The sequence below is a fragment of the Branchiostoma floridae genome, chromosome 19, assembly GCF_000003815.2.
Source record: "Branchiostoma floridae strain S238N-H82 chromosome 19, Bfl_VNyyK, whole genome shotgun sequence".
Taxonomy (NCBI): Eukaryota; Metazoa; Chordata; class Leptocardii; order Amphioxiformes; family Branchiostomatidae; genus Branchiostoma; species Branchiostoma floridae.
The window spans coordinates 7,562,365-7,589,486 of NC_049997.1; the positions used below are offsets into that span (position 1 = coordinate 7,562,365).

General features: G+C 38.4%; 4 protein-coding genes across 21 annotated transcripts in view; 2 read left to right on the plus strand and 2 right to left on the minus strand.

The window, feature by feature from the left end:
• Positions 1-9,075, plus strand: part of LOC118406862 (epidermal growth factor receptor kinase substrate 8-like) — a 52,475-nt gene extending 43,400 nt beyond the window's left edge. For 15 of the 18 annotated variants that reach the window (XM_035807228.1, XM_035807225.1, XM_035807229.1 and 12 more), the window contains 7 exons: positions 1,264-1,414; positions 1,950-2,075; positions 3,323-3,469; positions 3,877-4,006; positions 4,332-4,404; positions 4,881-5,049; positions 7,355-9,075. In XM_035807228.1, coding sequence (XP_035663121.1) covers positions 1,264-1,414; positions 1,950-2,075; positions 3,323-3,469; positions 3,877-4,006; positions 4,332-4,404; positions 4,881-5,049; positions 7,355-7,474 — 916 coding nt within the window. In that variant the 3' untranslated portion in view covers positions 7,475-9,075. The remainder of the gene's footprint in view (positions 1-1,263; positions 1,415-1,949; positions 2,076-3,322; positions 3,470-3,876; positions 4,007-4,331; positions 4,405-4,880; positions 5,050-7,354) is intronic. The other 3 variants (XM_035807227.1, XM_035807226.1, XM_035807241.1) reach the window with 3 other exon arrangements.
• A 3,341-nt stretch (positions 9,076-12,416) lies between these two features.
• Positions 12,417-16,829, minus strand: LOC118406900. Its single transcript, XM_035807295.1, has 7 exons — positions 16,587-16,829; positions 15,964-16,065; positions 15,107-15,227; positions 14,479-14,589; positions 13,811-13,879; positions 13,200-13,395; positions 12,417-12,925 (listed from the first exon to the last, which is right to left on the minus strand). Exons 1-7 carry the CDS (start codon positions 16,808-16,810, stop codon positions 12,744-12,746), a joined length of 1,005 nt encoding a protein of 334 aa, XP_035663188.1. The 5' UTR covers positions 16,811-16,829; the 3' UTR covers positions 12,417-12,743.
• Positions 16,830-18,131: 1,302 nt separating this feature from the next.
• Positions 18,132-23,244, plus strand: LOC118406881. Its single transcript, XM_035807270.1, has 10 exons — positions 18,132-18,347; positions 18,608-18,662; positions 19,106-19,351; positions 19,617-19,695; positions 20,044-20,177; positions 20,408-20,599; positions 20,870-20,961; positions 21,279-21,371; positions 21,563-21,779; positions 22,014-23,244. Exons 1-10 carry the CDS (start codon positions 18,303-18,305, stop codon positions 22,289-22,291), a joined length of 1,431 nt encoding a protein of 476 aa, XP_035663163.1. The 5' UTR covers positions 18,132-18,302; the 3' UTR covers positions 22,292-23,244.
• A 1,762-nt stretch (positions 23,245-25,006) lies between these two features.
• Positions 25,007-26,521, minus strand: LOC118406926. Its single transcript, XM_035807330.1, has 4 exons — positions 26,319-26,521; positions 26,023-26,143; positions 25,375-25,485; positions 25,007-25,114 (listed from the first exon to the last, which is right to left on the minus strand). The coding sequence occupies exons 1-4, from the start codon at positions 26,384-26,386 to the stop codon at positions 25,031-25,033; spliced, it is 384 nt and encodes a 127-aa protein (XP_035663223.1). The 5' UTR covers positions 26,387-26,521; the 3' UTR covers positions 25,007-25,030.
• Between the last annotated feature and the right edge of the window lie 601 nt (positions 26,522-27,122).

Below are 27,122 nucleotides of genomic sequence, written 5' to 3' on the forward strand. Positions count from 1 at the left end.
AGCATTATGAATCCTGTCTAAAGTATATAGTGATCACCTGTCTGCCAGATTTATTGGTTGCCTGAGTGGTCCTTGTGTAATCTCCAGGCAGATTTACCAGTGGCATAGTATGAGTATCAAAGCTGGCCAAAGGGAGTCATCAGCCATCGGGAGCCAAACTCACTCCTAGACTGGCTTTACTCCTCTGACAGCTTTTGATACTATCTTATGCTACCGTAAGATCAGTTTTGACTGAACTGCCTTTTTTTTTTGCTTTGGAAGCTACCCTGGTTGACACCGTTCCCCAACCCAAAGTTGACATAACTGCACACAGCCTTCCTTGACTCTGCACTTTCACCTACCTTTGTCATTCTCATCTTCTGCTTTGTCCCTGTCACGTCTTCATTACACTTACTGTTGCATAAGACTTGTAAGAATGTACACAAGTTACCAAGTGTTGTACACACGAGTGTTTGAGAAAGTCCAATTAAGGTTTTGATCCCTCATGAGTCACTCGCACACCCTTCCTACAATTTTATGCATTGTGAATGTGCAATGTTTTGAGTACCCAGATCTGCACAATGTGGACCACTTTGGGTGGAGTTTTTTTTTTTTTTTCCAGCAGTGTGCGTCACGTACATGTTGTATCTCACATCTTGATTATGGTATACAATTTATGGTTGGATCAAAAGTATGTTTTATTTATCAACATTAGATACAGACTAATCATGGAGCCTTCAGTTCTAATTTGACAGACACTATAAATTATGTATAAATGTTGCAATTTCAGAAAGACCAACAAGTTCTGGTAGATCCTATTTTTCTGAATTATATACTTTCTTCTTAAGAAAGCATTGATAACTGAAAACTGTAAAGATATTGGTTTCTTTGTGTAACTTTTATGTATTTAGAGCTTCACTTTAGCTCATATCATATCATCCATTGTTTTGGGGGGTAAGCGCAGCAACTACATGTATAGTTTCTGGTTAAATGTTTTGTGAAAGTCACATGTTATCTAGACTTGTGTTTGTTGCAGGGACTACCCTGAAGTTAAGATACTATTAGAGACAATTTTTCTGAGTTGTGTACTTTCTTCTTAATGAAGCATGAGCCAAAAACCCAAAAGTTTTTAGAGCAAATTTCATGTATTTTCATCATTTTGTAGCTCCATCCGTAATTACCATCTTATACATTGTTGGGGGGATAAACACAGCAACTATCCATGTAGTTAACTGCTTAAATGTTCTGAAAAGTTAATGTGTCGGTTGCCTATGTTCACTGCAGGGGCTACCCTGATGATGTGAAGTTTAGGGTGCTGGTCAGACACGACTTTGTGGCGCGGAACGAGCGAGAGCTGACCGTGGTCGCCCAGGAGATACTGGACGTCCTGGACGACAGCCGTACATGGTGGAACGTCAGGAACATCTCCGGACAGGTGAGAAGTGGACAGAGGTCTCCTGTATTGTTTTCTAAAGTGTTGCATTAACTGTAGGTTCTGTTTTGTACAATGTAGTGTAAAGCTACAATGAGTAATAGAGTAATATCTGTGGAATGGCGCACATTAAACATGTGTTAATGTTAATGCTGGCGTCTACGTATTGCAAGATAATTTAGAAATTTGTAACTTCTTCAAAAGATACCTTTAAGGTACTAGAAATGGTAACATTCTCTTCTAAATCACACAGAGTTTACTTTGTGTGAATTAAAGAAGTTGAAGCAAATTTAAGGTTGTTTTAATTTGTACAATCATTTCTTTTTAATTTGAACAGTAACCATTTCCCCTTGTTCATGTCATAGAACAACATACCTTAAAATGAGACATCACACTATCATTTTATGATGGTGAACTAAATAAGTACTGGATTGGCTGCAAAACCACATTTTTTCCAAGTTACTGTATCTCCTCCTGGACTATTACTTTGCATTCATGAAAATTGATGCTGAAGATTCCCTGGTTTCTCCCTGTGTAGTCTGGTTTTGTGCCATCTACCATCCTGGACACCCAGCTCCCCTCCCCAGCTCAGGAGCGCGCTCCCAACGGTTCCTCCAGGCACAGCATGCCTCCTGCAGAACCTGTGTACCACCACCACATACAGGTCAGTGTAGTATAGCATGGTATATAGTTATAGAGGCAGATATACAATGTGTCAAATTTCATTGTGTGGGTTGCTGGGTGATGCTTAAGCTGCTGTATATTCAATGTAATGTTTTCCAAATAAATGACTGTCAAAGAAGGGATTCCTAAAGATTAGTAAAAAGTAATATAGTTGTAAACCTCCTCCGCCCGTGTTTTGTTTTGGTTTGATGGTTGATATTGATGTAACTACGATAAAGGAGATATCAGTATTTCAATCATTATAATTGTGTATTGCGATAATCATAATGATTATCAGCGAAAGAGCGTAGACAATCTTGACAATAGAAAAAGCCAAATTGAGCATACAAATGTAGATACAGGTTAACATGATACATTTTGGAAATGTTGGTACATGTAGGAGGAATTGAGCTCCTGGTTAGTAGTAGATGTGTAGTAGTAGACATGAAAAACTTTCAGATAATGTTTATAGTACCCAGTCACACTCAAATAGAAACTCCCATACAAAATAAATGAAGGTACATGTGCATCAATGTGCAATGCAGTCACACATGTCAGACACTATAACGATCCCCTCTGTGGTGTGGTGTTAGCTGCATTACTTTTGGTGTTTTTGGTTGGGGTTTTGATGATTTGCACATTTGTGGGTTATTCTATTTCACTGATGGTTTTTATATGAACATATTAATGTGTGGTGAAATGCATGTTTGTGGTCAACAAGGTTTATTTGACTTTGTTGCTCATTTTCTTTAAGGTGTAAGGTTTAGTGGGGCACCAGTTCATGTGTCTCTTCATATCTCCTCTATGGACTAGAAATTGAAGCTTTTTTGTTCAAAGTTTGAGGAGGTATTTTTGAAAATAATGTTGATTATTTTTTTGCATTGGCCTTCTTTCAAATTTTGACATTTTTACTTAATATCAATTCTGCAATTTTTTATTTTTTTTTGCTGTACAAGTAAATGGTATCTTTCAAAAATGCCACTTATCCCCAATACTGCTTTGGAAACCAAAGACTCCATTTTGAAAGTAAAACTGTCCAATTTACTGAATTTTCCAGTAAATCTTTTTTTAATCAACTTGCACCGTATGATGGACAGAATTTCAGCTTGAACAGTCCAAAGAGGAAGACACATAAACATAACTAAGGAAGCCCTAACCTCAACCTTACACAATGGCTTCATTACTTTCATTAATTGGTTTTTGTGTTTTTCCTTTTCTTTCCTGCACATTTCACACCTCTGACACCAGAAGAGGCCGTCCGAATCGGCTATCTATGCCTCACACATCCCCCCCTCGCAGGCCCCCCCTCCACCGGCCCCCGTACCCCCTCCACCCCCTCCCTCACAGCCCATGCCCCAGCCTTTCAGAAATTCCAAGAAAAAGGAGTCTCCTAGGGTGAGTATTGATAAGGTGATGGTTATCTAACCGTGCTTCTACACTTCCACAACAGACATGCTTTACTAGATTTATGTCGATTATGTAGATCATGCTTTAGAAGAGCTAGTTCATGTAGCATAGGAGTTTGCTTGTGATATGCTTGTAGAGCATTCCAGTCAACCAATGAGTAGAAAACATTCTAAATTTGTAATAGTTTTTAAATGTATGTGACTCAATGACAGCTAGTGATGATTCATGTACTAAAGGGTAGTGAAATGTCTTCTATGAAAGACGTACAGAAAAGGCTGAATTGTGATAATTCATTTTCGTTGCTGCCATCTTGATGGTAGACAGTATCTTCCCTGTGATTCTAATTGTTAACCTTACAGCTCACGTTCCCTTCCCCATGTGTGTTCCCACCCCAGAGCCCCCCTCCCGAGGAGAACCGGGCCCGGAAGCCGTCCCCCGAGGAGCGCCAGGCAGACGACCTTCAGGAGGAGCTGAAGACTCGCATGACGATGGGGAAACATCGCAAGTTTGCACCCAGGCCCAGGGGTGAGCATTACGTCATAGTACTCTTCATCATCTCATTTATCCCTTAGTTTAGTATGTGGCTACAGTCTATGGCTGAGAAACATACAGTGGTGTTTGCTAGCCTGATTGAATCTCGTTTATAGCAGCCCGCCCAACATTGGCCGGCCCCCTAGGGGCCAGTTACAGCCCTGAACAGCAGAGTTTGTGTTACACAGACTAGGTGTTTGCATGGTAGAAACAAAACAGAAGATATTTATATTATGTAATTGAACTGATTTTGATTTATGGCTTGAACAGATGAAAGTAGCTCATAACTTATGCAACTGTTTATTTTCTCTTTCAACAGCTCCCTCTATCAGCATTGACTATGACTCCACCCCAGAGGAAGTCACCAAGTGGCTCCACAGCAGGGGTTTCAGGTAATACAATGGCCAGAAAGTAATGTAGAACAATTGGTAATTGTTTTGACAGTATGATAGCCTTCCTGACTTCTTTATCAGCATTTGCTTCTTTAGATATTCTTTTGTTATCCAGTTTTGCTCCATGAACTTTATTTAGATGATTTATTTCTTAAGCTACTCAGTATGAATTGCTCAGCAGTTTGAGCATTACTAAAGCCGGACTCACACTGAAGGAAAACAGCTTGTTTGGGCACACATGCTCAAAAGGACATTGTTAGCCCATTGGTTGCACAGATGAAAATATTAGTACTTGTCAAAATGGGAAAAGTGGAATTGCAAACTGAAGTAGAGAACAGTTGAAAGGTTTAAACTTTGTCCCAACACAAAATAAGAAAAAAAACTCACCATAAATTTTCGGTGTATGGATTCTACCAACACAGATGAGCTTTCATTTGGATATTTGAAGTGGAGAATGTTGCATTGTGTTTCCACAGTAAACTGACAGTGGAGAGCCTGGGTGTCCTGACGGGTGCGCAGCTCTTCACCCTGACGAAAGACGAGCTGAAAACCGTTTTTGTACGAGAGGGCCAGAAAGTGTACAGCCAAATCACTGTCCAGAAGAGCCTACTGGACCAGCAGGGGGGCAACCAGAGTGAGCTACAGGTATCAGACTGGGATTTTGGACCATGACACCCCCGTAGAAGCAGTGGTAGATCCCTCCACTAGTGCTGTAACTGTATGGCTTAATCAATGAGACTGCAAATTAAGTGAAATAATTTTCACCCCCCCCCCCTTTTCTTAATGGTACCTGCTGATCGAGATAATGCATAAAGTTGCTGAATCAGAATTGTAACTGCTTTATTGCTAATGGGTGAAGGATCGGCTGCAAATATATTGTAAAATGTAAAAGAGAAAAAAGATTTATCAGAAAGCATTCCTATAGATATACAGGCATATCATGCTTTGTTTGAGGCAAATATTTTGAATTTTGATTCTGCTGTGGAAGCTTTGATCTAACAATGTAATCCTTGTGTGCTGCGTAATCTTGCAAGCCTCTAACATTTAATGATTTATATCTTGTCGTGTACACTTTTTGTTCTCCTTTTGGAATATTATGTTCAACTTGGTAAGTCAATGAATATTCCTGCATTATAATCTGGTGTGTACTTCACTTATATAAGAATCAAGAACAGAAATTTACAAGCAAAAATTATATTATGATGATAGTATCCAGTGCTATGTTCGTTCTATATAAAGTATTTTGTAGTGTAAAGTTATTGATGACATTCCAAAATTTCTTGATTATTTGATGATATAGCATATGTTAGGTAATCTTGTATCTGGTGAATGTCTGTAGGTATACTGCTAAATATCTTTATTTTGGTGGGGCTTTATTTTAGCAAGTTTGGAATATACAGAAATTACAGAGCGTTGCAATTAACAGAACACATTATAAAGACCATCAAACAATTACCCGTTTGAATCGGCTTTGAAGAATCTTACAACGATCAGGAAAAAAATGCCAAATTTGATGAAAATAAACCCCATGCCAAATTAAAGAAGATCACAGTTATCTGTAGTTTGTAGTTGTAGATTAAGAATAGTAACCCAGTAGATGTAGGACACTTAAAGTCTAGAGAAGAAAAACAAAAAATGTGAAAGGTTCTTGCTTTCCTAATCGAGTGACCCCTTTGTAAGGTTGTGCAAATTTGGTCTCAAGCAAAATCTTATTATTTTCCAATTGCCAACTTAGTCTTTGTTCTATGCTGCATATGAAGTATGATTTCATCAAAACAATAGCTTTTAATACTGTAACAGGTTTTGCAAGAACCTTTGTTCAGATGAGTTAGTCAAGTTGATATTAATGATTGAAGCCTTTGTTAACCACCATTAACAGTCAGCTTTGACCAACAGCGACACTGAGACAAACTTCTGAGATGAAATAAACTCTATTTTCACAACTATTTGCTTCTGTTTTCATGATCTTACTTTGCCTTTCCTGTGTCCTTCTGTCTGATTTCAAAATTTTTTCTCCTGCTTTTTTGCACAATACCTCTCACCCTGCTGAGCAACAAGGTCTATATTTGACTACACCTCAATAGCAGGGAGATGGTTGTGTTATTGGTAATATTTTATTTTATTTTTTACCAATGGCAAGTTTACCCTAGTCTCCAAGCAGACCCTACGATGCCTTAGAAATAGTATCAAAGCTGGCAAAGGAGTAAAGCTGGCACCGGTGCCCGTTTGACTCCCTTGGCCGGCTATCTCCCTATGGCCAGCCATACTCCTTTGCCAGCTTTGATACTATCTCTCAGGCACCGTAGGGTCTGCTTGGAGACTAAGTTTACCTCCCCAAAAGAATGGTTTGTACATGCATAAACACTGTCAGTAAAAATGTTTTAACACAGGTACAGATACTGATCATTTGACACTAACTGCATGATCTTTCTGTTCTGTCTCTGTAGACTGCTTTGATTAAACATATAATATACACTTTAGAACTATAATTTAAGCATAAGTCTTGTATTTGTAAAAGTATATCTGGACTGTAAATTCTATGTTTTATTAAAGTGAACAAAGGACTTATTAACAATCTCGCATTAGCATCCAGCAGGTCACAAGTTTTATCTTAGGTCACAATTCAAGGGTTATTGCAAGTTGTTTTGGAAAGCTAGCTTCTCGATCAACTGTCTTAGTGCATTTCTTGCAAAGCATTCCATTGCACTTGTTCCAGTTCTCCATATAATATATTTCATATTTCATATAACCACCTGTTCACTCCATTCTGTTCTCTGTCAAGGCAAAAAGTTTATAACTAAACTCTTACAACATTCAACAATTCTCCACTTTCCATCTAACTTCTTGTTCCTGCAACATATTACATGTCCCTTGTCAATGGTGGTTAGCACTGGTTAACAACAAGTTAGCATTAACCTCATTAACCCACGAGGCCAATGTGACATTTCAGGGTTTCCTGAAGCATCGGCGGGAGACGGTTGATATGTCCAGCGACCCCGCCTACCAACAGATGCTCGCTGACCCGCCTCCTGATTTTGAGCCCTCCCTCCCCACTAAGTCTTACAATTAATCTTCAAGCAGATTGTCAGCAAGGGCAGATGTACAGTTTTCTGGCAGCCCTTTTTTCCTGATGATAATTTTTAATTCAACCCATGTAAACCTGAGACCTAAAAGAGGATGAATGTAGACTGAAGGTGGACTTACTTTGTCAGAGGGGGGTAACTCCAGGAGTATGTCCACCCCATTTTGCCATGTTTGAGACCTGTTCCCTGAGTAAGTCCATTTTCAGACCATTGGACTTACATGTACTGTTGGTGAAAAGAGGACTATGGTCCATAGTAAATCGTTTGTAAGTCCAAGGTTTACAGCAACAGCTTGGAATCCAATTCCATTGTCAAAGAATGGTTTGAGCAGACAAAGCTGGAAAATGGTTTTCAAGCAGATTTTCAAAACACAATTTTACATTAAAATGCCGCAGTCTGAGACTTTTAACAGCATTCTGGCCCCAAATACATTGTACATCTGCCTTGAGATTAACATAGTATGAATGTCCACCCCTAAACAAGATAGCTTGCTAATCAGGTTGATAATATGAAAACTTAGATAACAAGGCTACTCAGTTGAAAAGGGCTGTTCGAAATGTTTTTGAATTGGAATTAAGGTTTACAAACAAAGTGCTTACTGCTATAAGGTAAATCTTCAGGAGTTAGATTTTCCTAACCAATGTACTAACCTACATTAAAACCCTGTATAATCTCATGCCATCAACTAACCTTCCACTCACTGTTCAACTTACCGTTGTCTCCTTTACTAACTACTTATAACCTGTTTCTTTCAGCTAACTTTCCTTCGCTAGCAAAAGGCCCAGGTGCATGCTACGGCCAGGTAGCTATACAGTAGATACACCTTACTTCTATGTCACCCTGTCCATCTTCTTTCACCAGGAAATGTTAAAAAGGCGCAAGAATATTGCGGAAAGGGCTTCTGAGGACCAGCTATACGAGGACTACCGTCTCTCTAACCCACCGCCCGATTTCAGTCCCCACGCTCCGCCAAACTGAGCACTCTGGGATAGCACTGTTGCATGATGGAAGGACACAGCTAACAAGTGCATGCTGGGAGCTCGGGTGTTTCGCCTTCTCTGCATGGGTGAAGGATTCTGGGAAGCGTAGCTTTGCATGATGGGTAGTGGGGCATGCTGGTAGTGCCTTCTGAAGCACATAGATCTCTCTATCCTCCTTCTTCCACTGGTGATTACTAAAGCTAATACTTCGCAATTGTACATAATCACAATAAAAGGACTATATATGTATACATTCTGGTGTTATCAATTGCTGTAATCTGGGCCATTCTAACAAATTTGATGGTTCCAAATGACGTAAACACAACATTTATTGGGTTTGCTTCTCTGAGTTTTGATATTAGGCAAAAGACATTACAGGAACTGTAATTGCTGTATATTATGATGTCACAAGACTATGCAAAGTATGGTAGATGACCAAAATCATGATTAAATGAACATCAAATTATCCTGAATGGCCCATGGAAGACCTTTTGTATTTTGGTCATGTTTTTTCTCCAGTTAGGACAAGGAGGAACATCAGGGAAAGACTAGTACATGAAGCCTGATGAAGAGACTAGTGTCACAAAGCAATGGGATATTTTACTGGAATAAATCAGCAAATCATTTAGCAGGCAGGTTTACAGATGTACATGTAGCTACAGTAACTCTAGAATCTGAACATAATAAAATGTACATATTCATAACGCTGTCATATATCTTGAACTCTTTTGGAGCAGATGATAAAGTCAAATGCTGTCTTCTCATTGACGAAGACTTCATTGTACGCTCTATCTATAACAGTGAAGGGTGATCCGATTTGTATATGTGGGTAGTTTTTGTCAGTTTTTACGGGATATATTTACATGGTAATTGATCGAATGAAAGCTTTCTTTGACCAATCAAGAATGATGGCATATCAGTGACATTGTACTTACTATACTTCTCAACGCATATCTCCATAGATATGTGGTTCAATAAACGGTTGTACTAACAATAGAGTGGATTTATTCAAGTGATTTATACAATGATTAATCAGAGTGAAACTGCTGCAAGACAACCAATGAAAAGGGTTCACGCAGCAAAAAGTTATTAAGTAATTGTTCAAATTGTAACTTTGTTGTTTTTTAACTTTAAAAACTAGCCATAGAGCCCATGCATTGGTTGGAACATATTTCTCAAAAATGATTATTGCCATAATCCTGTAATAAATTGGATAATTGTCATGATTTTTCATAAAATGTGGTATCAATGTGTGTAAACCATCCTAGTCATCCCTGCAACCAAGTGCAAGCATCCGTTTGTTGTTGGCATGTACTTAAAAATATGGGGTAACCCGTTCATAAGAGGGAGGTACAGCATCCTTTTATGCTGTGTCTCAATGTCAAAGTGCTAGCATAAAAACAGGGATGGATTTGATTGTTTAAACTCATTGAAATGGATACAGAAAGATGTATAGGATTGGTATTACACAATTTGTTTCTTATTAATTTTTTTACAATTAATAATCATTGTCTCTTAAACTTACACAGTATGATATTGCAATTATGGTGATGGGTCGACAAGATTTATACTAAAAGCAAATCGTGCTATAAGAAAAATATATATGTATATTATATAGTTATTATATATTTCAATTATGATTGTACATAATGGTCGCATTATGTAACATGAATGTGATGCAAGCTTGGATCTATAAACACAGAATGACAGTTGCCTTTATCTTTACATGGGAAATGCAGCCGGGAAAGTTTGCCTTTCTGCCGTAAATTATCAAGACAGAAACAGTAGCAACGTCAGGCGTTTGTCGAAAGTTTGCCGTTTTGGAGTGCTGTTTGGGTCGGTCTTCTTGCTAACATGTAGGATTTGGGAAATTTGAAGCATAAAGTACATGTACCTTTGTAGATGGCCAGTATAACTGTTAGAACCTCCAGTTTGTATCATTTGAAAAGAATCGAACTGAGAAAGAACCTATGTACAGAAAGCACTTGTGAACTAAAGCACAATTGAGTACTTGAATACGGGATCGGTACGGATGTAGAAGGGTTGATGATGATCTGAATCAGATTATCAAATGTCTCGCAAGCTGTACAGTATTATCAATGACTGTAGACAAGACGATCATTGTACAAAAAAAGATGATCGAATTGATAGTGACGTCAGTGAAGTAGTAAATGATAACCGCTTGCAACCTTCAAAATTTTCACCTTGCAGTCCGAAAACATGGTCATTTTCATTTCAAAGCTCCTTCAGTACAATGTAGTTGTTTTTTTTTCCCAAAGATTTTGTACGTTTCTGGCAAATATAGAAATTTACCATACAATGGATGAGAACGTTTTGGGAGATTTAAAAGGTCTGTTTCATGACTTGTTGATCAACATTTTATTCAGATGTCAATGTCACAGAATTTTGTATCGAAGGACTACGAATAGTCCGTTTTGAATTATCACTCAAGATTGCTGCAGAATGGGCCATTTCAAGCCATGTCCATATGTATGTATCTTTCTTTACATATTGAGAACCCATCAAAGAGGGCTTGAAAACGTGACTTGAAGGTCAACATTGTCATTTGTATCAACTACGTTCTCGTAAGCGATATAACTACTTATCTCTTGTTCAAAATACATTACAATATGGCATTCATATCAACATTTATGAAGTAATGGTACATGCTCTTGAATTTTCTCGTGTATGATCGTGTACCCTTCGTCCAACTATTGTTTCGAATCCAAGCTTTATTTGTTTAAACATCATATACGCTTATTGTGTTAAATTTTGCTTGATAACTGAATATTATGTAATCCTGTAGAAAAAATCATACTGTTGATATAGCCAGGTAGTTCTCAATACTTGAAATAAACTATTCTTCTGAACACAAGTGTTACTTTTTTAAGCTACCAGATACTGTAGAGTTTGGTCTTGATAGTATCAAAACTACATTTGTATTGATACAAATCTCTTTGCTAGTTTGTTAAAAAAAACATGATACAAGTAATGCCATGCCATACAATACAACCTTCTTATTCTACAGGCTAAAGTGTCCAAGAAAAAGCAGGAAAGTACAGACCGGTCTCGTTTGTCCCCATTCATATATGTATTTTGGAAGGTCGAAACTTCACTGTAACACCTCATGGAAGACACTTCGGTCTTCACTAAGTTTCAATAACACGTAATGTAGCTTATGGGAAACAAATTGCTGTCCAGACCATTTTCAATTCTTCTCCTTTTTAACACAAACATACTATATATTAACATTGCATTGCTGTCTTTACATCAACTTTTCGATAGGCCTTACAAGATATTGGCCAACGGCACGTAGTTGATGGTTCATAAATACATAATAAAGTGATACTCCAACGGGACTGTACTGCATAGCTTAGTATTGTCATACATGATAATTGTAGATACAGTCTATCTTGAGTTCTGAAAATCAATTTGATCAAAACGTTGCCAGTTCTTTTTTTATATATAAAACAGATCCCTTCGAGTATCGTTCACAGAGTAACCGTTAACATTATTTTGATATCGTAATAAAAGCGTCTTGTGCGCACACAAATACTCCAATTCAGAGACAGCAAGTAGCTTCTTCTTTTGACATCCTAGATTTTGGAAAAGCTTCAGGATGATACCGCTAGAAGTGCAATGCGGCTTCGCTACGGTTTGCTTTTTCAGCCAAGTTCCAACGGAACAATAACAATAACGGTTGTTATTATTCAAGTAGCTGCGTGCATATGTACATGTATACAATGAGAGCCGTAAAAAAACTTGCTCTCATCATGGAGATAAAATACAGACAAAAATGCAAAACTTATTACGAAACGAATGTAAGACCTGTTTTTCCAAGAACAAATAGCCCTTGTTTTGAAAAAAAAAATGTATAAGGGCATTCGTTGTACATGAAATGCTGAGGAACAAGCTTTAGGTAAGCAAACGTTTTCTACATATCACATACACATACATAATATATTTATAACACGTATGACTTTCGCTCATAAGTAATAAAAGACTTCAAACATACTCAGCCCGATTTCTCTTGCAGTTTACATTGAGCATCTTCGTCTTCTGAAGTTTGTAATTTCTAAAGCAAGTGACATTATAACACTTCCACCCTGTGGCTTATTTCATAGAAAATACATTTGCCAATCTTGCTTTAATTTGTGTAGTAGTGAACATTTGATGTTAGGGCAGTCTTTGTCATATGAGAACACTTATAACAGTGATCAAATTACTTTCATTTACGATGTCTGATATTGAGTGTTCCCATCGAGATGCACTTGCCTCAATTTTCTACAGGTAGTCTGCTGTAATATTTCATTTTCTCCATAGTGATGCTGCACAGCCAACGTGAAGGCGTCCTTACATCTTCTGAACGGACCAGGAAGTTGATTTGTCCGCAGAATGGGATCCTGCAGGGCTTCGGGCTCCGTCCACACTGGGCATTTCTCACGTGCATTGCGAATGCTGTGTACAACATGAAAATAGCTGACTGAGTGTATGATACTATCATTAGCTAGGTCTCATCTCAGAGGCCTTGATGTCTAGTAAACATCATACTTTGCATCAAAAAAAGACTTGGAAAGATCGCAAAAGGGAGAGGAAAGTACATGTAAATGTTAATTCACATGATTAACGTAATCCTCGCAGCTAGAGTTTGTGTCTTTAGATTAAGTTTTCGAAATAAAACTACCCAAAAGTCTATCAAACGGATCATGAGTTTAGGTAAATGTAGATTTACCTCTGGTCAGGAATTGTTTCTGGGGACATGTGACGACGTTACACGTGTCAAGCGCATGGGACATCAACGCGTCCATGGTGTCACAGGGAAGACATTCGACATCAACGCAGCCCCATCGCAGATGTCTGTAGTAGATGACGAACATCATCTCCAAGATGTAGGGGTAGGCGTTAGCTCTGAAAGGCTGGTTGCAATCCTGTATTGGAGTGTTATTATAAGTACAGTTAGATTTTCCAACCGACTAGTTTCTTTGTATGGTGTAACTAGATACTATACATACGAGCACAAAAGAACATACGGAAAATAAAGGCAAATAAACTAGGACAGTTTTAAGAAAGAATATGTGTGATCTACAATGTATTCAACCCTGGGTATTCGGGCCTCATGTGGAATGATTATCATCTAAGTTACTGTTAGACTTCCAGTTGCTATCAAGGAGGCTATACAACCTTGTTTCTACTCATAGCAAGCATTCTATTCTTTGCTGTGACTCGTGAAACAAAAATGTCTTCTGATTATTACTTCGCCTTGAAGGACAGATATGTAGGATACTAATACAAGATAATGTTCGTCTCACCAGTCATAATCATGATATGAATTATTACGTGTACCTTTGAAGCAGGCCACAGGACCTGTAGTATCTGCTGTGCCCTTTCTGGTCGCACGGGAAGGGGCGTCAACTGGAGTCAAAGGCAACCAATAGTGATCACTACAAACAAAAATAAAAACTAGAAAGGTAAGCCACCAAGCACGATCTAGCCTGACAAACTACTGCTCTGTTCATTCTTGCTCAGACATTCTGGATAATCACCAACACCTAACACCTCCCCTTTTTCCTAGCTGCCAGTTGCTTTATTATGTAATCAATACCACAGGGTGTCTGATACACCTCCAGTAACCATGGTGACAGCCGTCTGGATCAGGTCATTGACTTTGTTTGGAGAAGAATCAGCGAAACCAATATGTTTCCCTTCTGTGGGGGGAAACATTAATAAGCACAATTGCTTGTTTACGCATTTGACCAATACAATTACACAAACACCAAGACTTGCTTTGCCAGAGAATTTTGGTGTCAGTTCGCTGGGTATACCGTATCAGATATGAAAAATATTTTATTAAGTATAGGCTAGCAACCCGTCCCTGTGCAATAAATACATCCTGCTACAGAAACAGCAATGGAACTTGCTGCTACTTGTTTACATGCCACCAGGCACTGCAAGGTCAACAGCAACAACATCAGCTATTAGCTGTAGTATCGATGATTAAAGTCTATATTTACCTCCCTGCCAGAAATCCCCTGTAGGATTCTCTCCAGCACGTCGGCCACCAGGAGTCTTTCTGGTCTTGTCAGCCGGTCCCCTCTGTGGCCATCTTCGGCGATCAGTTGGTTCTGTGGAAATATCTTAAAGTTATTACAAGCGAACATTTTTGCAACCACTGAAACACATTTTAGCTTGATCTTTAATGACAACTATACTCACCGGCGTACCAGAATGTCTCAGTAACTTTACTGAAATGATATTTACCTACCTATCACACTGGTGCCGTCTATGTTGTTAATAGATGTGCACTTTGGGCATATAAACATGTGTATCACCATGAAAGACGATGGTGACGGGTAAAAAAAATTTTATACCTGTAAGGAAACTTTCAAAATCATTTCACTGAACTTTGCATTGAAGACGTCATTATTTTTAAACATAAATAATGACCGTAACAAATATAACAAAGATAATTGTTATTTGTCTGGACAGGAAATAAGTAACAACATGCTTTTGTGTAGAGTCGGCACGAATAATAGACCTTGTATGGCCTCCTTCTGCCAATATTGACCATGGTAAAATCCTAATAGTAATAATAGACCACCCATTCACTTATGTAACAAGGCAAACTAACTACAGTCGTGCCTTATCGATCGGCCTGGGAACCATTGGGTCCTCCTCCATGATCAGGACGAGAGGCACGCCGATGTACCGGTTGACCTCCCGGCATGTCAGCACGATAGCAGTCTTCCCATCGACTGTGCGACTGGAGGTGACATTAGTTGAGATGATTAACCTCAATGACTACAAATGTATATACAAACCATGTGCCTAAAATCCTGTCTTTGTGTTGAAGAATTCGTATCTACAAATACATGTTTACATGCACATGTAGTGTGAAATTAAAACCCGCTTCTGTGACTCAGAAAAACAGACCCCACCACCTTTACCTCCCGGAACCTTAATAACAATGGTGACTTATTTGCCCTTGAAACAGGGTTGGACTTCATATTCTATAATTAGATAAGGAATTGTGCAAATACTGCACCTTTTAACATTTCAATATTTGCTACATATGAAAACACTGCATTCCCCAACACAGGTAGGTCGTAAGTTCGGTTCCCAGTCAAGTCATACAAGCGACTTTAAAATGGTACACACTGCTTTCTCTACCTAGCACACTACATTTGGGAAATAGTATGGTACTTGAACACACAGACCACTTTCAGTGCTAGCCCCGTTGCCTCAATCTTTCCCATTGTAACAGGCAATTGACATCCATGAGACAGTCATGCGACCTTTAACTGAATTAACAATGCCAAAATGACACAGACATTTGAGCTATGCGAACATTGTGTCTGGGTTGGATGACTTTATGCATAAACCCATGAAACAGCCATGATTTAAGACTAGTTGAAATCCAATCCCTCACTATGTCCCCTCATAAAAGCATGATATTTTCTTGTTGTAATAAAGCATGTTGCACACTTCTTAGTACTTACTATTTCTTCAAGTTCCTAATGTTTGTGCTGATATGTCCACGGCTATCCAAAACCAGTCGGAGCAAACTTCTGTCAACCGCCTTCCTGGTCTTGTGATCAAGACTGCCAATATGACAAAACCACAAAATTATTGTCCACCATAAGTTTATGTCTGTCCATTTCTGCTTGTATCTAGTGCCTAGCACAACAGTTACTGTAACATCAAATGGCACCAGTTGTGCAAACATAGCATCAATATCCTCAACAAATTCTCATGAAATAACATTTTTGTAATTTTGCTTTTATACTAACATTCCAATAAGGCAAGTTGGTCTTATAATTATATGGCCTATTTTACGAGGTAATCGCATGCTATCATAATGGATACAAGTAGGCCTTTATCAAAGACTTGGCGTAAAACTCATGTCATTCGGTGTATTTTGATACTCGACACAATGACCAATAGAATATACCCCCAGAATGTAATCATTATAATAGTATTGATCTTGCAGTGGTAAGGTACAAGTACCTGTGTTACGAACGTACAGTGGAATCAAAAGTAAATACATTTGTTTACGGCATATTTATACGACAACCATTACGACAACAATCAAGTAAAATGTAAAATAATGTTATAGACTTACTCTTCTCGGGTCAGTAGTCTTTGTGGTGTCGACCTCAGGTCTTCTAAGCTGTACGGTCTTAGTTTGTACATGCATATCGTCTGCTGCCCGAAAGGGTGAGAAAATTTCCTCCTCCATTGGTCTTGGGGTGTCCGTGAAGAAACCGGCACACAAAGTGCCTTGTTGTCGTTGAGCATTGAAACTATCAATACCCTATCTCCCGTGGGACTTTCACTTGCATCCATATCTACAACAGAAGTGATTTTTTTAGATCAGTTGCCGAAGAGCAGACAAAATAGGTTCACCCGAAGAAAAGAAAATGGCGTCAATTTTTAGGATATCAATTTACATATATAAAGCAGCTTAGTACCCTGGGTTTAAAGTGTGAAGTATTCACCGTAATTAAGTTAAAACAGACCATTTCGAGGCAATGTGATTTAAATCGCTATCCATGAAAATCACACCAGAAAACCTGGCTCAATTTGAAGTAAACAACGCAACCGGCAACTCGCTGGCAAAACTTCTAAGCAACAGGTTTACGCAATACGTAACTGACCTGCATGTCAGTGGCGCCATGTTGCTTCTCTTACAAACTTAGATATTTTTACGTTAACATCAAGCTTTTGCCAAAACAGTCCGCAAAGCCGTAAATTAGATTTGCTATTTTTCATGTTAACATGCAGAAGGCAGCCTCTAGACCGTAAGAAGGTTCATTCTAAAAAAAAATAAAAACTCATTTGGGACAACCGATTTCTGTGAACTTCAAACCGACAAATGTGTCTTAGAGTGATTGTAAAGCTTAATAAACCACCGGTGCAGTTAGCTAAAATTTCATTTATCAACACTCTTGGTTTGGCGGTAAGCACTCTGTTCTGTCAGGCTACTCTGTCTTTCTTGAAATTTTATCTGGACTATTGTTTACCTTAGTTCCTTTAACTGGCGAACGGTTGCATCCATGGCCAATGTTGAAGAAACATCTTCCGAAATCTTACAAAATGCAGCTAAAATACACAACTAGATATCTTCTATCTCTCGCAAGAATAGATGTGGGTGCGACGATGCCTAAAGTACGGTGCAACTGCGCTGAAATGGCGCGAATTAAACCCCAGGTTCGTGAACAAAATAGTGCCACCCCACACAATGCACAGGAGTGAAAACAACTGCGTCACGTCAGAGTCATTGATTAGGTATCGATACTGATAGTTTGCAAAACAAATTCACAAAAGCCAAGATGAACGCAAGATACATCAATTTCCGCATTTATTGTATGTATTTTACTTTTTATTAATTATGGAATTGTCATTAAAAAATGTAGTTTGACCTTTGACAGACATCCCGTGACTCGGGATAGTTGAACCTGTAATACGAGATTGTTTACACCTGTCACCGACACTGTATAAACAAGACTGTAAATGCCTCAGGTGCTACGTCAACAGTGACCTATTCCAAACGTAAAGAACGTATTAAAATCTTTTAAACTGTGCTTTAATTTCAATGTTCACATGAATTTTCCTTTACCCTTTAATTAATAACATTTGTTGTCTTTCTGACCGCAAAGATGTTCTGAAAAGGAATGATAGATTTATTCCGTGATGACTAAGTACATAGAGTCGCCATCTTGAACAAACTAAGCACGTCTAAACAGGCTGTCAAGGTCGAAAGGTCCATTTTGTCCAGTGTTTTCCAAGCGCCATTAAACCTATCAGCAGGGACTGAAAAAAATAAGGCACTGTCAACATGAGAGGAATGAAAACAGCCCCTGTCTGGATGCAAATCTTATTTGTGAGTATGACAACATAATTTGTAGATAAAAAGATATTTCAAAGCCTTAAACGTGTTGCTTTGGCCATATTTCTTATTCCCTTATTGTGCTTTAGATCTCCTTAAGTAAGGTGCGTTAATGACTTCAAATTCTGTGTGATGAATGTCAGACCCCCCAGAACGTACCTTGACCATGTAATTTTCCTTTATATTGTTCAGATAGAGTTGGAGATAAGGCGCTTTCCAAACAACATGTTTTATTTTTGTGTCTCATGTTGTAGATTGCATTCGTTGGCAGGGTCAGAACACGTGAAGAGCCTCCACTATGTCCAGCAGGTATACCGACTTAATGCTAACTATGTTACATCAGGTTTACCTGTTAGAAAAGATATTTTAGAATTGTAGTGTACCTTGGTTTGGGTGTGTCGCATACTATCGCAAGTAACCATCAGTTCTGCAAACCAGTTCCGTAAATGTAGCATTATCGTATATCAAACTCTCTTTCTGGACAGTGATTCAACTGTTGAAATTAACATTGACTGACAAGAAAATTGTCCCCATAGAAATAGATAATGAACTACATTGTACTTATCATACCCCGCCCCTACCCCTACCCCACCCCCCTTAACCGATTAACCACCACTAGGTGTATTAGTACACAAGCTGGATGCCTATATAGCTGTGGAAAGGCTATAAAAGACAACTGTATTGTGTATACTGTCTGGATGTAAGTCAAAAGCACTAAGTACGCTTTATATGTGTATCTCGTCGTATTTCAGGCATGTACATGGACCAAAAAGAAGGTTGTGTATCATGCCCAGTGGGGACATATTCGCCTGTACCAAACACATTCACGAGGTGTTTACAACACACACAGTGTGATGTACAAAATATGATTTCATCACTTGGCACTGCTACACATGACACCGTGTGTAGGTGTCTTCATGGGTACCATTGGGATGATGCAACAGAGACCTGTACCCGGAATCTGTACTGCCCCCCTGGGGAAGGAATCGTCGATGGTGGTAAGATAAGCATGTTTCTATCCATACATATACATAACAACGTAAAAACTTTTATTCTATTTTTAGAAATACTTCTAGCTATGACATTTCTAGCTGTTAAAAGTGTTTATCATGCCAGTCTGCTACTATACGTACTACTACGTATACTGTCAGCCAGTCTATTCAGTCAAATAGTATACTGCTGCTGTATACAGCCACACAGTAATGCAGCACCGTGGTTTAGGCTGACATACAGTTATAGTATGCATTGTGTTTTCCTCCGTAGGTCAAGCGTGCACAGCATGCATCAACGGCACATACAGCGACGAACTGTCAAATACTGAGCCATGTATCCCATGGACAGAGTAAGTAGGACAGATAAAGTCTATTATTCATTTTTTTCGTAGAACACCGTAGCAGTTTATATGTTGTAGATATCTGGGGTCGCAAAAGAAATATTGGCACCCGCATGGATTAAATTATACTTTATCTATCACTACATAATTTGTAAAAGCTACTGTTGGTGGGTGCCAAAAGTAACATACAAGTAGTTCTCAGTTTGTTACTGACCTTACTTGATGTTGTTCTCAGCAGAACCATCTATGCTTCGGGGCTTCACCGCTTTGTCTATACATATGTCTTCAGTCATTATAGGAATCTCTGATCTACAAACTTTACGAAATGTATTGAGAAAATTTGTCTTGTGTTTTCAGCTGTAGTGACTTCGGATGGACAGTCATCTCAGAGGGTACATCAAAGAGTGATCGGGTGTGTTCCGGCCTAAATAGAACAGTTGAACCTACCACAACGAACCCTGCCGTCGCTGGAAATCAACTAAGCTCTAAAGGTGATACTCTAGAATGCTCACAATATTTCGTGCGTTTATCCTTGACGACTGTTCAATAGCAAAGAAATCTTAGGCTAAGGAAAGAAAAAATAGCCAAACAAATGCCGTCAGCTTAATCGTAAGGTTATCATCAAATTATGGAATAGCTCAGAGAACCAAAAGAAGTTGTTTGTATTTCATTGTATGTCATTTACACTAATTTGATATTGACGTTCTTAAATACTACTTAGATAAAGAAGAGGCCATGGAGAGGCAGATGTCGACTCCCTCTACGCCGAGCACAATGGGAGTTAGCATTATCGTGTTGTCTTCTGTTTCCACTTTGGGCATCTGCATTCTCCTATCCTGGAAGGGATACAAGCATTGTGCACGGAAGAGACAAGTACCGGAAGTACTGTTAACCGATCATACAGCTGAAGAAGGTAAGAGCGACACTATTGTCTGCCTGTTGCTATACACAGCCTAGCCCTCAACGTCTTGTTAATAGTGATCTAAAGATCGTTAAAAGAACTGTACAAATTGTATGTTTGCTCGCAAGGACCTATATTATTACCAGGTGGACCAGTTATGATACGTTGCAAACATATTCAATACACTTTTGAATATTTTCTCTCATTATGCTATTGGATGCTTGGTGATGCTCTTACAAATACATTACAATGAATATCATATGTCTGAACCATTTTCATTAGCAATATTGGTGAACGAAGCTCCTGTTGACAAAATTGAGGAGTCTGTCGAATGTGAGGATGATAGTCTACACACACATCCAAAAGAAAAAGAGGTACGTCAAAAGATGTGATATCCTTGCATAGATACGACGAAAATAGTTTTGTGCCATACATTCTGAATGTAAGTTTGAGACATGAGGACTTTAGAATTTCCATAAAATGGAGGAGATATTTCATCATTTTGTCATGCGAAATATTTCTGTTATGACGGTTGACAGTTCGATATTTTTATGCTGAAATTGTAGAACGATTCGCCTATCATCGGGTACTATAATCTTGAACTATCTATTAATTGAGTAATATTCATTAATCGCTCCAGCATAAAATATGTTGATGGTGTGTCTAAGCTAACGCCAATTTCTTCTTGCAGTGTTTTTCAGCTTGTGACGAACACTCAGATAGCCAAAGACTTCTAGATCCAACAAGTGATACACGTCCCCAATGCCCAGACTCTGGCTATGAGGTGAGTATTGAACTTGTTGCTTACGTCAGTCTATGGTAGCTAAATGTCACTTGAGTAAACAACTGAAAATATAAAGCGTTGAAATCGAAGTTAGTTTGATATTGTAAGTAATATGATATCGGATTTGGCATTATGATTGCGAGTTGTTATGTCATAGTTCGTTTCATGTACATTTTGTTTCAAATGTGCAGAATACGGGCTGTGAAGGTCTAGAAGACGAGGGACCAGCCACTGAAAGTGAAAACCACAGGGAGCGATCAACTGCCCAAGTGATCCCTCAGGTTTACACTGTGGACAGCACAGTTTCCCCTGTTGCTTCTACCGCGGCATCATCTGTGCAGACGTCTCCATCAAGCTTGGACTATCGAGAAGGGGCACAGAGGTTTGTCCTAGGAGTCTATTCTGATGGTAAGGATCACAAACACAAATTCACATGCAGATACATATCGTTGTGGCATAAGAAATTACAGCAAGGTACACTTTGGCACAGTTGTCCAATATTTTTTTGTCAATCGTATGTCCTAGTAAAATAGGGTTCTAAACTGGGGGCAAACAAATAAGATTCAGTAAATCACAATAAGTGATGCATTCATATTGAGAATTGAGCTGGTCTAGATCTGATCTGTTTTGTTTTGTTTACAGCTCTGACGGTCGAAGTTGTGGAATATCTTGCGACAGAACTTGGAGAAGACTGGAAATATGTAGCCCCTAACTTAGGTCTAAAGCAGCACGAGATCGACCAAATTATCAATGAACATAGAGATGACATAAAACAGCAAATCTTTGCCATGCTTTGCAATTGGGAACAGGACAAAACAGGCGACGCTACAATTTCGGATATGAAGGAGACACTTTTGACGTGCAATAGACTTGAACTGTTAAGCCGCCTGCAGACCTTAAATGGCCATGCTGTGACATAGAAAGGACTGGATCAGTAAAGTGTTTCGTTCATTATCACCAATGATACAAATTCCGACTTTAAATACTGCTATTGATTCCTTGTAATTTTAACATAGTTTACAGTAATTCCTACAAATGAATGGACTATTATAGTGAAGTTAAAAATAGTCCCTTACATGTTTTATCAATCATTTAACTCATTTCCAAATACGAGAACAGATCACTCATACATGACTGTGCTGTTATCGATAATATTTTGTTGTTCTGTATGTAGCCTCGTACAGCCTATATAGCTAGTAATTGTTATTGGTTGCTATTCATTCATTTAACAAGGTAAAACAAAAGAATCATAAAAAACACATCTGTAATATAGTTGTACAAAATGAGATCCATTTTGTGTGTATACTATTGTGGTGTCAACGTAGGTAGATGTGTTACAAGGTTACGTGCTATATTGCAAAATATGTACAAAATGTAATACGTTATGTATCTTGTGTATTTTAGTGTGATAGCTCTGTAGTTTCCTTGTCTGTCATGTGATAGTGTATGATGTACTTGTATATGTGTGCTTCATGTATAGGGTCACAGGGAGAAAAGCTTACAGAAATTTAAAGCTAATTTTGGATCCAAATAAGGTGAAAGATTACATGAATCTATGTGTGCTGACGCTAAGTGTATCTACATTTATTTGAATGTTATCTGCGTGCTTATTCGATATTCTACTTCTTTACCTTGGATTTCTACTCCAGAACATTGTCAATAAGTATCTCTTCTTTTGTGATTAGTATATTTCATTTCTGCAACCTTCACTTGGGCATGATGACATCAGTTGTAAAATGGATGGCGAGCAGAGCTCGAGCTCGATGTTAGAGCACTTCGAATTTAAAATGTTAAACGTTTCCTACTTTCTATTTTTCGGGGTCTATTTGGAATCTATTATATTTTATCTGAATAAAGGATGCATCAAAATGTATGATAGAATTTAGTCTTGTCCATTGTGTTGACTCTGTATCATAAAACGTCTTCAATTTGTGTGAGTTTGGAAGTATCAGTACTGTTTTCAGAATGCGATCGTGATGTTTTGATTGTTTGCCAGTATCCTCAGTAACATCTGCTGATTACTATCGGCGCTCCTTACAATCTAGTGAAAGGAGCTCCGGTAGTAATAAGATGGTACCCGGGCTAGTTTGTCAGTGTGAAACCTTTTGTCTCATCATTATTATCTTCATTACACAGAGAGTCAAATTAACTATTCATATATAAAACATGGGAAAGAATCGGCACATCATTAAGTATAAGAAACGGGATTGTAATGCATGATTACGAAATTATTACACTTTTAAATGTACAAAGAAATAGATCGCCACAACATCGATCGTTGTACCTACATCTTTATGTATAAATATATCTTGTATATTGCTTTTAGTCTAATTTACATTTTTTTCTGTTTTGTCGTTTTACACTTCAACAGACAGACAGACATAAGTTAATAAACATATTTACAGTATACAATGTATATCAGACCAATAGAAGAGCTACCAGTTGTCTAATCATCCTAGTGCCAAAATAGAGCTTTTGCGAAAGTAGAAGTCTCTGGGAGCTCTGACTTGCTAGTTGTTTCTTACTTCTTTTGCAAGATACAAAATGTTATATCTACATAATACAATCATGTTGTTTTTCCTTTTAGCCCCATAGATGTTAGTCTGCAGGATGCCTGTATTATTGCTTGTCTTCTTAATAGGTGCTATATATATATATGATGGACACCATTTCTAACGTTATGTACATGTGTGTTTGCTATATATGTCATATCAGGATGACCCAACAGGTAAGCATCCATTCTTATTCAGCAACACGCAACTCAGATTTGGTGTTAGCAAATTACATTAGCTAACATTTTTGTCTGAATGCATGGCTAGAGGCTGACAAGGATAGATTATTGTGCGAATGATGTTTTCCACGACATCGTTGGTGATCCAAGGTCCAAGTTCTTCCCTTCTCTCCCATATCAGATGTCTGCTGTCGTCACAGAACGGAATGAAGCACGTTCCAGTTGTAGGGTGAGTACACGGGTGTTGAACATAATCTAAGGAAATTACGTGAGAGAGACACATAATTGTAGATTGCAACTTAATTAATACTCAAACAAATATTGAAGTACATAATCATCAAATGAGAACGCTTTCATGGACATGGGGACAGTAAATGATATCAACACTTTTGCTCAAAGAGCTCTATGATATGCTAGCTTTTGGAACTTTCTGGCACTTTTATAGAAATTGGCCACTTGCATGGGTCTTGGCTTAAGAAAAGAACAGATTTATCTGTAATTGTCCTCCTAGATCCTCTGAAAGCAACATTGGCAATCGATTTGCTGGCACGCATTCATTACAAGGAAATCTATTTTCATTTACATGGTTATAAGAGATATTATATATGTACCTTTCACGAGAATTGCCCTATGTGTGCAGTTGATAGCACGGCACCCCACTGTCTTTGTTACAATGGCGATGAGGCGAGAGCAGCGATGACAGTCACCACAGCATCCCTGCTTTCTATGGCGTAGGAAATCAACCAGGAGTCTTCCGACGCTCTCGCCTTCAGGTGCAGGCAATGGAGCACAGCGACACACTTGTGGAGGTAGAACCTGAGAAAACCGGAATGTTTGAAGCTCATTATTTTTCCTCGAAGGCGTACTTAACACAAAATGGGATGAAGACAGTTGTGTCATTTTGAAATAGAGCCTATTCTAAGAAATATTATCTTACCTCAGCGCCGTTGGATAGCCTTTTCCTCACTCTGCCTGTTTTTGCTCTAGTTGCAGATAGAGGGATGAGATTCAGCTGAAAAAGAGGGAAATGTAAAAATAAATGTTTGTGAAATGCAATGATATACATGTACCCTTACCCACACTATCCAAAATTCTCACCTACCCCATGCCCTAATTGTAATTGATAATTCTTCAATTGAGGCACTACTTTACAAAATCAAAAACATGTGAAGGTCGACAACATAACTGGGAATTTGCTCACAGCTACAATCATAACTCAGATTTTCAATTGTGTTTTAAAACAACAAGTAACCTACAAAATGCATAACTCACCTTGTAGTCAGGAAGACCTTCCACGAGACGTTCTACCATACTGACCGCCAGGTCTTCTTCATCTGCTGTCAGCCCGTCACCTCTGTTGTGTGTGTTTGTGACAAGGCTCGTCTGAAATTTCAAGGATGGGAGGAAAATGATTTGAGTACCTCTTAAGTGATGAAACGTTTTGATTTACCAATATTGTAATGAGCTAAATCTGTATTTTCTTAGTGGTATGACTTTCACACAATATAGGTGTAGTTCAACAAGCTATTTGCCACCAGAAAAGACCATAGCATATCCAGGTAAAAAGATACAAAATATATTTTTGCTGCAGTACCAGGGTCACATACTAGGTGTCCAAAATCGATCTTAACCTTTGTGTTCCCTACATCTGCCCACATAATAAATATAATGAAAATTAAGCAAGAGTTTGATGAGTAATGGTGACTACAAAAATCCAGAAACACACACACACACACACACAGATACACACACACACACACAAACACACACACACACACACACACACACACACATGGGCAGACAGAAACACAGACATACACACAGACATACTCAAAACAATACCTTAATTTTTCATTAAGATAATAAGCTCTCTTTAAACACAAAGATACACAGAAAATAAGCATACACAATGGAACACACCTCATCGATTTGCCTTGGCAGCACCGGTGCCTCCCCTAGTTTCAATACGATGGGCCGGCCAGTCGTGCTGTTGAATTCTCGGCAGGACAGTGATATGGCTGTTTGTCCATCGTCTGTTGCACTTTGGTGTAAATGCAATGGGATGTAATCAATCACATTGTCCTAATTATACACAAAATGATATCCGCAAAAATATTTTATCCAAACCACTGTCAAACCAAGTCATAGGCGAATACTTGCACAGACTATCTCTGATATGAAAATACCGATATTTCATCACATATTGCTGGACTTACTATTTTTTCATATGCCTGATCCTGGAATTGAAGTGTGAGTCGCTGTCAAGAAAGATGTACCAGAGCATCCCCTCAACTTCCTGGCGCTCTTTCTCACTGAGTCTTGAAACACAAATAAACAACCAATGAAATCAACACAAAAATAAATGAAATATAATAAAATTTCCACCAGCTTCGTTGTTTGAACAATGACAAAGTTTATCGCATATTTGTGCCTCATTGGAGCTAATTGCAGTATGTTAGATACACAAGGAATGACCGTACAGCTATCATATGCTTGACTGATATCTATAGTTATCATGACTATTCTCTCATGTAAATACTGACCCCATATGAATTCTCTTTGATTGTAATATGGTAAGGGTGATCTCTTTACACATCTTTAGCATGGCAATAATGTTGTTGTTGCCTCGTTTTCAATTCAAAATGGCGGCCCCTTTTCGCAAGTATTCAAAATACACAATAGAATGTCTGACTCCGCTATGTAATTTTATGTATTCAAAGTTATTTTACAGTGGTGGTGGCTATGGCAAGTATGATAAATCCAATCATTTGTTGAAATGATCTGACATGTATTAAAACTACGATGCCATTTAAGGTAATTGTACTTTTAACGTGGATAGCTATAATAATAATCTTTTGCACGTTCATACCTGTCGCCAGAGATAAAGTTGGCTTCTTGAGACTGAATATCTTGGACGGTGTAGCACCGCATGTTATACATCTGGATGTAGCAGCTTTCCCATCCCTCTATGATGTTACAAGGAACGGTGAATTTGTTAAACTTGTCCTGGGGTTTTTCAT